We start from the raw sequence: 11,395 nt of genomic DNA, 5'->3' as shown, positions 1-11,395 counted from the left end.
GTGTCGGGCCTCCTTCAGCCGCCAGCGCCAGGCCTCGGTGCTCGCGCTGCTGTTGGCCGCCGCCCTGTACAGTGTGTGGACGGTGCTGGCGGGGCCGGGCCCGGGGCTGGGGCTGGGGCCCGGGGCCGGGGCGGGAGGCCTGTTGCCGGGGCTCGGGCTGCTCGCTCACCTCCTGCTGCTCGGCCTCGGCAGGTGCGGCCTGTGCCCGGCCCGGGGCGCGGCCTCCCGCGGGCTGTGGGTGCTGGCGGTGCCGCCGCTGCTGTGCGGCCTGTGGCTGGGGGCGGCGGGCGGGCGGGCGGGGGGCTGGCAGGCCTTCTTCACCTTCTCCTTCTTCAGCACTCTGCCGCTCCGCCTCCCGCACATCCTGCTGCTCGCCGGCCTCTCCTGCGGCCTCCACACCGTCCTCCTGGGCCTGAGCCGCGGCCCCGCGCCCGGCCCCGGCCCCGGCCTCGGCCACCAGGTACCCGGGGAGGGGCCAGGTCCCGGGGGGCGGGACCCGGGCACGGCCAATTAGGGGACCATGTCCCTCAGGGGAGGGGCCAGGCCCAGGGGAGGGGCCATGCCCAGTGGGAGGGGGGCCCAGGGCGAGGGGGCATGCCCAGGGGGAGGGCCAGGCCCAGGGGCGGGGCCATGCCCAGTGGGAGGGGCCAGGCCCAGGGGGAGGGGGCATGCCCAGGGGGAGGGGCCAGGCCCAGGGGGAGGGGGCATGCCCAGTGGGAGGGGCCAGGCCCAGGGGGAGGGCCAGGCCCAGGGGCGGGGCCATGCCCAGTGGGAGGGGCCAGGCCCAGGGGGAGGGGGCATGCCCAGGGGGAGGGGCCAGGCCCAGGGGGAGGGGGCATGCCCAGTGGGAGGGGCCAGGCCCAGGGGGAGGGGCCAGGCCCAGGGGGAGGGGCCAGGCCCAGGGGGAGGGACCAGGTCCAGAGGCGGGGCAAGGCCAGGGGGAGGGGGTATGCCCAGGGGGAGAGGCCAGGCACAGTGGGAGGGGCAGGCCCAGGGGGAGGGGCAGGCCCAGGGGTGGGGCCAGGCCCAGGGGGAGGGGCAGGCCCAGGGGCGGGGCCAGGCCCAGGGGGAGGGGCAGGCCCAGGGGCGGGGCCAGGCCCAGGGGGAGGGGCAGGCCCAGGGGCGGGGCCAGGCCCAGGGGGAGGGCCAGGCCCAGGGGAGGGGCCAGGCCCCCAGTGACTGGTGTGTCTCTGGCAGCTCCTGGCTGATGTGATGCTGTACACGTGTGTGATGGCGGTGGGAGTGATGTCCTATTACATGGCCGACAGGAAGCATCGCAAGGCGTTCCTCGAGACTCGCCAGGCCCTCGAGGTCAAACTCAATCTGCAGGAGCAGAGCCAACAGCAAGTGAGTCCCCACTAACCCAGAGAGCCCCGCAGCTCGAGGAGGGAACTGAGTGAGAATTCTGTTAAGGAATTTGGTGAGAGTGGGAATTTGGTGCAGAGGGGGAAAGAGATGCATAATTATAAAATATATAATATTTATATTAAAATAATATAAAACGTGCATGATGGCGGTGGGAGTGATGTCCTATTACATGGCCGACAGGAACCAGCTGAGACTGCTTGCATGCACAATGTGTGCCATGTGGGAACTCCAGTTCGCCTTGTGTGCCCTGGACAGACACGTGTGTAGGAAGTGCCTCCGACTGCTTGAGCTTGAGCTCAGGGTTTTGAGCTCGAGGAGAGGCTGGAGTCACTATATAGCATACGGGAGGCTGAATAGTTCATGGATCGAACGTTTCAGGAGCTGGTCACCCCACAGCCACAGAGGGTTCAGAAGGAAGAGGGGACGGGCAGAAATCCCCTGAGAATGTGGCACTCGCAAACCGATTCTCTGTACTGAATATTGGTCAGAGTGATGACACCTCTGGGGAGTGGAGTCAAAAGCAAGTTCTGAATGAGTTGGGTTTTATGGATGGTGGTGGATGGGAGACTGGCGAGGAGGGCATTGGAGTAGGCCAGCTGAGAGGTGACAAACGCATGGAACAGAGTTTCAGTGGCTTTTGGGGAGAGGTATTTGCGGAGACGGGCGATGCGACGGAGTGGAAAAAGGCAGCGCTGGTGAGGGACCGGATGTGGGGGAGAAAGGATAATTGGGGGTTGAACCTGACGCCTAGGTTGCATATCAAAACAGCAGGATCAAACACATGAATGCATGGCTGGAGCAATGGTGCAGAAAGGAGGGATTCAGGTTTCCTGGATCATTGGGACCAGTTCTGGGGTAGGTGGGACCTGTACAAGTGTACACCTGAACAGGGCTGGGATGAATGTCCTCGCAGGGAAGTTAACTGGTGCAGTGGGGAAGGATTTAGACCATGAGACGTATGAGCAGGAGTAGGCCATTCAGCCCCTCGAGGCTGCCCCGCCATTTAATAAGACCATGGCTGATCTTCTAACCTAATTCCATTTACCCGTCCTATCCCCATATCCCTTAATCCCTCTATCCTTTAGAAATCTATCAACCTCAGTCTTGAATATGTTCAAGGACTGAGCATCTGCAGCCTTCTGGGGTAGAGAATTCCACAAATTCATTACTCTCCGAGTGAAGAAATGTTTCCTCAACTCAGTTCGAAAAGGCTGACCCTTAATCTTGAGACAATGACCTCTAGTTTTAAATTCTCCAACCAGGGGAAACGGTCTCACGGCATCTGCCCTGACAAGACCCTTAAGAATCTTATAGGTTTCTATAAGGTCACCTCTAATTCTTCTATATTCTAGAATATAGGCCTAGTTTACTCAGCCTGTCCTCATAGGTCAACCCCTTCATCCCAGGAACCAACCTAGTGAATCTATGCTGCACTAAGGCAAGTATGTCCTTTCTTAAATAAGGAGACCACAACAAATTTCGAGTGGGGAAGGGAATCATGATGTAGCATTCGAGAGGACAAACAAGTTACATAGAAGGCTGGGAGAGACGAATAGCAATGGCAATAGCAAAGAGTAATCCAGAAAAAGGAGGGATTAGACCAGAGGAGAAATACAGAACAGACAAAGTCAGTCTTGGAATGAATGTGTGGAAATGCACGGAGTGTGACAAATAAGCTTGGTGAGCTGCGGCTCAAGTTGCCACATGGGGTTATGATGTAGTGGCAATAACGGAAACCTGGCTCAAACAAGGGCAGGAATGGGAGCTGAATATTCAGGAGGGATAGTGAAGGAAAAAAGGAGGGGGTTGGGGGGTGGCAATATTGACTAAAGACACGGTTACGGCCCTGGAAAGGGACGATGTGCTAGAGGGTCCAAAACCAGAATCTATTTGGTTAGAGTTAAGGAGCATAAAAGGAGCTGTTGCTCTGTTAGGTGTATACTGCAGCCCACTAAATAGTGGGAAGGAGATAGACGAGCAACTCTGGAAGCAGATTTCAGAAAGATGCAAAACCAATAGAGTATTGATAATGGGGGACTTCAATTATCCTCACATAGACTGGCAAAATAACAGTGTAAACGGCAAGGAGGGGGAAGGAATCCTGAAATGTGTGTAGGATAACTTTCTGGATCAGTATGTTTCCAGCGTAACAAGGAAGGAAGCAGTGCTGTATCTAGTGCTGGGGAATGAAGTGGGGCAAGTGGAGCAGGTTTCAGTGGGAGAACATCTGGACAACAGTGATCACAACATCATTAGGTTTAGAGTATTTATGGAAAGGGACCAGGAACAATCAAAGGTCAAGATACTCAACTGGAAGAGGTTAATTTTAGTGAGTTAAAAAGGGACTTAGCCAAGGTGGACTGGAAAGAAAGATTGGCAGGTAAAACAGCTCACGAGCAATGGGAAGCCTTCAAGGAGGAAATAGTTTGGGAACAGAACAAATACATTCCCACAAAGGGGATCCAAACCTCCCTGGATGAATGAGGAAATTGGGTTTAAAATAAAACAGAAAAAGGAGGCTTATGATAAATGTCAGGTTTAAAATACAGAAGATAATCAAATAGAAGATAGAAAGCACAGAAGAGAAGTGAATAAGGAAATAAGAGGCAAAGAGATTGTAGAGAGAAAAGATTAGCGGGTAACATAAAAGGGAACCCTAAGGTATTTTGTAAGCATATAAAGAATAAAAGGTTAGTCAAAGGTAGAGTGGGTCCAATTAGGGACCAAAGGGGAAATCTTCTTGTGGAGGCAGAGGGTATGGCTGGCGTAGTGAATGAGTACTTTGCATCTGTCTTCACAAAAGAAGAGAATGAAGTCAATGCCACAGTATTGGAGGAGAGGGGAGAGAAATTGGATAAGAATAAACTGAGAGGAGGTACTAAAAAGGTTGATGGTGCTCAAGGTAGATAAGTCACCCGGTCTGGACAGGATGGATCCTAGGTTACTGAGGGAAGTAAGGGTGGAAATAACGGAGGTTCCGGCCACAATCGTTCAATCCTCCTTGGACACCGGGTGGTGCCAGAGGACTGGAGGGCTGCAAATGTTATTCCCCTTTACAAAAAGGGGCAGAAGGATAAACCCGGGAGCTACAGGCCAGTCAGCCTAACGTCAGTAGTGGGGAAACTTCTAGAGACTATAATCCGGGACAAAATAAATGTTCACTTCATATGTGTTAATAAAGGACAGCCAACATGGATTTGTTAAGAGCAAATCATGTAACAAATATGGTAGTTTTATGTTGAAGTAACGGAGAGGGTGGATGAAGTTAGTGCAGTTTATGGTTTATATGGATTTTCAAAAGGGGTTTGATAAAGTGATAAGAGACTTGTAAGCAAAATAGAAGCCCCCGGTATTAAAGGGACAGGGACAGCGGATACAGGACTGTCTGGGAGACAGAAAGCAGAGAGTGGTGGTGAACGGTTGTTGTTCTGACTGGAGGGAAGTGTGCAGTGGTGTCCCCCAGGAGTCGGTATTGGGGCCATTGCTGTTTGTGATCTATATAAATGACCTGGACTTGGGTATAGGGAGTACAATTTCCAAGTTTGCAGATGATACTACGCTAGGAAAAGGAGTAACCAGTGAGGAGGATAGGAGCAGACAGCAAGGGGACATAGACAGACTGGTCAAATGGGCAGACACGTGGCAGATGGAGTTTAATGTGGAGAAATGTGAAGTGATGATTTTGGGAGGAAGAATGAGGAGAGGCAATATAAGCTGATGGTACAATCTTAAAGGGGGTGAAGGGACAGAGAGACCTGAGGGTTCATATAGTAAATCCTTGAAGGAGGCCGGACAGGAAGATAAAGCTGTTAAAAAAGCGTCCGGCAATCGAGGCTTTATAAATAGGGGCATAGAATACACAAGTCAGGAAGTTATGATGAACCTTTATATAAAACACTGGTTAGGCCTCAGCGAGAGACTGTGTGCAGTTCTGGGCCCCACACTTTAGGAAGGATGTCAAGGCATTGGAGAGGGTGTGAAGGAGATTGACCAGAATGGTACCAGGAATGAGGGACTTCAGTGATCAGGAGAGGTAGAGAAGCTCGGATTATTCTCCTTGGAGTAGAGAAGGTTAAGAGGAGACTTAATAGAAGTTTTCAAAATGATGAGGGGATTGGATAGGGTGAACAGGAGAAACTATTCCCACTGGCGGGTGGGTCGGTAACCCGAGGGCACAGATTTAAAATAGTTGTTAAAAGAAACAGAGGGGAGGGGAGGAGAAATGTTTCCACGCTGCGCGTTGTTGGGATCTGGAATGCAGTGCCTGAAAGGCCGGTGGGAACCGATTCGAAAACAACTTTTAAGAGAGAAGTAGATAGTTATTTGGGAAGGACAAGTTCGCAGGACTGTGGGGAGAGAGCGGAGGTGTGGGGTTGATCAGGGTTATGGGGAGAGCGCGGGGGAGTGGGGATGATCAGGGTTATGGGGAGAGCGCGGGGGAGTGGGGATGATCAGGGCTATGGGGAGAGAGTGGGGGAGTGGGGTTGTTCAGGGCTACGGGGAGAGAGTGGGTTGATCAGGGCTGTGGGGAGAGAGCGGAGGAGTGGGGTTGATCAGGGCTATGGGGAGAGAGCGGGGGAGTGGGGTTGATCAGGGCTATGGGGAGACAGTGGGGGAGTTGGGTTGATCAGGGCTATGGGGAGAGCGCGGGGGAGTGGGGATGATCAGGGCTATGGGGAGAGAGCGGGGGAGTGGGGATGATCAGGGCTATGGGGAGAGAGCGGGGGAGTGGGGATGATCAGGGCTATGGGGAGAGAGTGGGGTTGATTGTAAAAGTTTCTACAAATATGTTAAGAGGAATAGGCTGTGAGGGTAAATGTTGGTCCACTTCAGTCAGAGACGGGAGAAGTTGTAATGGGGGATAAGGACACGGCAGAGGCCCTCAATGGGTACTTTGCATCTGTCTTCACCCGAGAAGACACAACAAGTCCACCAACAATAGAGATGCACCAAAGGGATGAGGACAGGGAGCAACTTAGGGAAATGTTCATTGGTGGAGAATTGGTGCTCAGGAAACTGTTAGCACTAAAAGGTGACAAATCCCCCGGTGCGGATGGTCTGCATCCCAGGGTTTTAAAGGAGGAGCTTATGAGGTAGTGGAGGCCTTGTGTCTGATCTTCCAAAATTCCTTGGATTCTGGAACAGTTCCCATGGATTGGAAGATCGCAAATGTCACACCACTATTTAAAAAAGATAAAAAGATGGGGAACTATAGTCAGTTAGTCTCACATCAGTGAGAGGAAAAATTTTAGAATTGTTGATTAAGGATGTGGTAGTGCGGTATTTAGGGCACAATGTCATTAGGCCCAAGTCAACACGGCTTTACAAAAGGGAAGTCATGGTTGACAAATCGCGTAGAGGTTTTTGAGGACATTTCCAGTAAACTGGATAAGGGTGAATCAGTGGATGTGGTCTATTTGGACTTCCAGAAGGCATTCAATAAGGTGCCGCATAAAAGGTTAGTCCAAAAGATAAGGGCCCATGGAATTGGGGGGAGCATATTAACGTGGATTGGGGAATGGTTAATGGGTAGGAAACAAAGAGTAGGGATAAACAGGTCCTTTTCAGATTGGTGGGATGTGACCAGTTTACCATCTACATCAATGATTTAGATGAGGACATCGAAGTTAATATATCTAAATTTGCGGATGACACAAAACTAGGAGGAAGTGTCAACACAGAGGACGACATTAAAGAAATGCAGCGAGACATAGATAGGTGAGGTGATTGGGCAGGTGGGTGGCAGATGAAGTATAATGTAGGGAAGTGCGAAGTCATCCACCTCGGGAGCAAAAACAGTAGAGCGGGTTATTTTTTAGAAGGGGAGAGATTGGAATGTGTTAGTGTCCAGAGGGACTCGGGTGTCCTTGTACACCAATCACAGAAAGTTAGTCTGCAGGTGCAGCAGCAATTAGGAAGGCGAACGGTATGTTAGCATTCATTATGAAAGGATTAGAGTATAAGAGTAGGGAAGTCTCGCTGCAACTGTATAGGGCCCTGTGAGACCACACCTGGAATACTGTGTGCAGTGTTGGTCTCCTTATTTAAGGAAGGATGTACTTGCCGTGGAGGGGGTGCAGCGTAGATTTACTCGGTTAGTACCAGGGATGAAGGGGATGAGTTACGAGGATAGGCTGACCAATTTGGGCCTATATTCTCTAGAATATGGAAGAATTAGAGGGGATCTTATAGAAACCTATAAGATCATCAAAGACCATGATAGAGTAGATAGTGGGAGATTGTTTCCCCGGTTGGAGAAACTAAAACCAGGGGTCACAACCTTAAAATCAGAGGCCAACCCTTTCGCACTGAGTTGAGGAAGAACTTCTTCACTCAAAGGGCAGTGAATGTATGGAACTCACTACCCCAAAGGGCTGTTGACGCTCAGTCCTTGAACATATTCAAGACTGAGATAGATTTCTTATTGCAAATGGGATTAAGGGATATGGGGATAAGGCAGCGTCAGGTTATTAGCTGGAGTTAGATTAGAAGATCAGCCATGATTGAATGGCGGGGAAGGCTCGAAGGGCCGAATGGCCTCCTCCTGCTCCTACATGTTATGTTATATTATGTTGTGTTGATCAGGGCTATGGGGAGAGGGCGGGGGAGTGGGGTTGATCAGGGTTATGGGGAGAGTGGGGGGGAGTGGGGTTGAGCCGCACAGACACGATGGGCCGAATGCTGTATAATTCTATGATTCTGTGATACCCATCCACCCCCTCCCTTCCCATCTCATAGGAACAGGAGAAGCCCATTCAGCCCCTTAATGGAATGTTTCACCATTCTATTAGATCAAGGCTGATCTGGACCTCAACTCCTGTTACCCCCCTTTACCCTGTATCCCTCAGTACCCCGGCCATGACAAACATCTCTAATGGGTCAGCCAGAATCCACAGCCCTTTGGGGGAGAGTGTTCCAGATTTCCATTCACCTGTGAGTGAAACTGCTTCATAATTTCACTTCTAAATGGCCTGGCTCTAATTTTAAGATTCTTCTTCTCTCCCCGCCCCCCTGTCTCATTCTCCCTCACTCTCCCCTCCACCCTCCTCTCTTCTCTCTCTCCCCCCCCCCCCCCCCCCCGTCATTCTCTCTCTCTCCCCCACGTCTCACACTCTCTGACTCCCTCTCCCTGTGTTACAGGAGTGCCTGCTGCTCTCCATTCTCCCGAAGCACATCGCGGACGAGATGCTGAAGGACATGAAGAAAGATGAGGAATCCAAGCAACTGCAGCAGTTCAACACCATGTACATGTACCGACACGAGAATGTCAGGTACCAACACGCATGAGAGGGACAGATGACGTGCGCTGACACATGAACATCAGGCAATAACATGACTAACACATGAACGTCAGGCATAATAACAAGCACTCTCACACTCTGTGTGTGTCTGTCTGTGTCTATCTGTGTGTGTGCCTGTCTATGTGTGTGTCTGTCTGTGTGTGTGTCTATCTGTGTCTGTCTGTGTGTGTGCCTGTCTGTGTCTGTGTGTGTGTGCCTGTCTGTGTGTGTGTGTCTGTGCCTGTGTGTGTGTGTGTGTGTGTCTGTGTCTGTGTGTGTCTCTGTGTGTGTGTGTCTGTGTGTGTGCCTGTCTGTGTGTGTGTGTCTGTGTCTGTGCCTGTCTGTGTGTGTGCCTGTCTGTGTGTGTGTGTGTGTCTGTCTGTGTGTGTGTGCCTGTCTGTGTGTGTGTGCCTGTCTGTGTGTGTGTGTCTGTGTGTGTGCCTGTGTGTGTGCCTGTGTGTGTGTGTGCCTGTGTGTGTGTGTCTGTGTGTGTGTGCCTGTTTGTGTGTGTGTGTGTGCCTGTGTGTGTGTGTGCCTGTTTGTGTGTGTGTGTGTCTGTGTGTGTGTGTGCCTGTGTTTGTGTGTGTGCCTGTCTGTGTGTGTGTGCCTGTCTGTGTGTGTGTCTGTGTGTGTGTCTGTGTGTGTGTGTGTGTGTGTGTGCCTGTGTTTGTGTGTGTGCCTGTCTGTGTGTGTGTGTCTGTGTGTGTGCCTGTGTGTGTGTGTGTCTGTGTCTGTGTGTGTGTCTGTGTGTGTGCCTGTCTGTGTGTCTGTGTGTGTGTCTGTGTGTCTGTGTGTGTGTGTGTGTGTGTGTGTGTGTGTGTGTGCCTGTCTGTGTGTGTGTGCCTGTGTGTCTGGTTCTGTGACCCTGTGCCTGTCCCTGTGTGCACAGGACAGACTGCCTCAGTCATTCTCATTCACTCTCCATCACACACTCACTCTCCCCATCTACCCGCCTCGCTCTCCCTCCCTCTCTCCATCCCTCTCCCCCGCCTCCTCTTTCTCTCCCCCATCGCTCTCTCTCCCGCCCTCCCCCCACTCTCCCTCTCCCTCTCTCTCTCCGCAGTATCCTGTTTGCTGACATTGTTGGCTTTACTCAGCTCTCCTCCTCGTGCAGTGCTCAGGAATTGGTCAAACTACTCAATGAGCTCTTCGCTCGCTTTGATAAACTGGCCGCGGTGAGTCTGAACACATAATAATAATAATAATAATAATCCTTGCATTTGATATAGCGCTTTTCACGTCGGGAGGACGTCCCAAAGCGCTTCACAGAACACACTGTAAAGTGAATTGACTGTATATTTGTGGCAAACGCGGCAGCCAATTGCGCACAGCAATGTCCCACAAACAGTCGTAGATTGAAAATGACCAATTTATTATTTTGGGTTTTTGGAGGGATTATTATTAGGCTCTGTGTGGAGTAAGGAAACTTGCCCGAGGTTTCGCCCTCTGCCTGGAATTGAACTCAGGTCTCTCGCTTGCAAAGCGAGTGCTCTAACCACTGAGCTACAGGACTCCATCATGTGACACATGTGCTACATGGTGCACACGCCTGCCTCCCTCTCTCTCTCTCTCTCTCTGTATCTTTCTCTCTCATTTCCTCCTTCCCCCCAAGCGACGACGATGATCAGAGTTTTCTCCTCAGAAACACCATCAGCTGCGGATCAAAATCCTGGGAGACTGTTATTACTGCATCTGTGGTTTGCCAGTGACCCGCAACGACCACACGGCCTGCTCCATCTCCATGGGCCTCGCGATGGTGGACGCCATCTCGTGAGTGCCCCGCTCCGGCCCCCCGCCCCGGCCCCCCGCCCCAGCCCCCCGCTCAGGTCCCCGGCCCCCGCCCCGGCCCCCGCCCAGCCCCCGCCCGCCCCCCGCCCCGGCCGCCCTGGCCCGGCCCCGGCCCCCCCCCCCCCCGCCCGGCCCCCGCCCCAGCCCCCCGCCCCGGCCCCCGCGGCCCCTGGCCCGGCCCCGGCACCCGCCCCGGCCCCCGCCCCAGCTGTGTGTGTGGGGGTGGCTGTGTGGGAGTGGCTGTGTGGGGGAGGGCTGTGTGTGGGGGTGCGGCTGTGTGGGGGGGGTGGCTGTTTGGGGGGGACTGTGTTGGGGGGCGGCTGTGTGGGGGTGCGGCTGTGTGGGGGGGCGGCTTGTGGCTGTGTGTGGGGGGGGCTGTGTTGGGGGGGCGGCTGTGTGGGGGGTGCGGCTGTGTGGGGGGCGGCTGTGTGGGGGGGCAGCTGTGTGGCTGTGTGTGGGGGGCGGCTGTGTTGGGGGGGCGGCTGTGTGGGGGGGGCGGCTGTGTGGGGGGGGCATGTTAGACACATGCTAGTCGTTGCGCTGTGTGTTACAGGTATGTGCGGGAGAAGACGCAGACACAGGTGAACATGCGTGTGGGGATCCACACAGGGACAGTGCTGGGGGGGGTCCTGGGGCAGCGCAACTGGCAATATGACGTGTGGTCAACAGATGTGACACTCGCTAACATACTGGAAGCTGGTGGTGTTCCCGGGTAAAGCCTCATCTCTCTCTCTCATTCTCTCTCTCTCACTCCGTCTCTCTCTCTCTCACTCCGTCTCTCTATTTCTCCCTCTCTCTCTTACTCCGTCTCTCTCTCTCTCTCACTCCGTCTCTCTCTCTCTCACTCACTCCGTCTCTCTCACTCCGTCTCTCTCTCTCTCTCACTCCGTCTCTCTCTCTCTCACTCACTCCGTCTCTCTCTCTCTCACTCACTTCCATCTCTCTCTCTCACTCCGTCT

At 53.3% G+C, this 11,395-nt stretch overlaps 1 protein-coding gene across 1 annotated transcript; it reads left to right on the top strand.

Annotated features, from left to right (window-relative positions):
- Positions 1-262: 262 nt before the first annotated feature.
- Positions 263-11,152, top strand: LOC121849767 (adenylate cyclase type 3-like; the record flags this gene model as incomplete). Its single annotated transcript, XM_042338543.1, has 6 exons — positions 263-460; positions 1,198-1,347; positions 8,509-8,639; positions 9,712-9,823; positions 10,291-10,418; positions 10,990-11,152. Coding segments are annotated over 6 exons (882 nt in total), but the record flags the coding sequence as incomplete, so codon positions are not given.
- Between the last annotated feature and the right edge of the window lie 243 nt (positions 11,153-11,395).

The sequence above is a fragment of the Callorhinchus milii genome, unplaced genomic scaffold, assembly GCF_018977255.1.
Source record: "Callorhinchus milii isolate IMCB2004 unplaced genomic scaffold, IMCB_Cmil_1.0 Scaffold10, whole genome shotgun sequence".
NCBI classification, from domain to species: domain Eukaryota; kingdom Metazoa; phylum Chordata; class Chondrichthyes; order Chimaeriformes; family Callorhinchidae; genus Callorhinchus; species Callorhinchus milii.
This window is presented reverse-complemented; position numbering and strand designations above follow the sequence as displayed.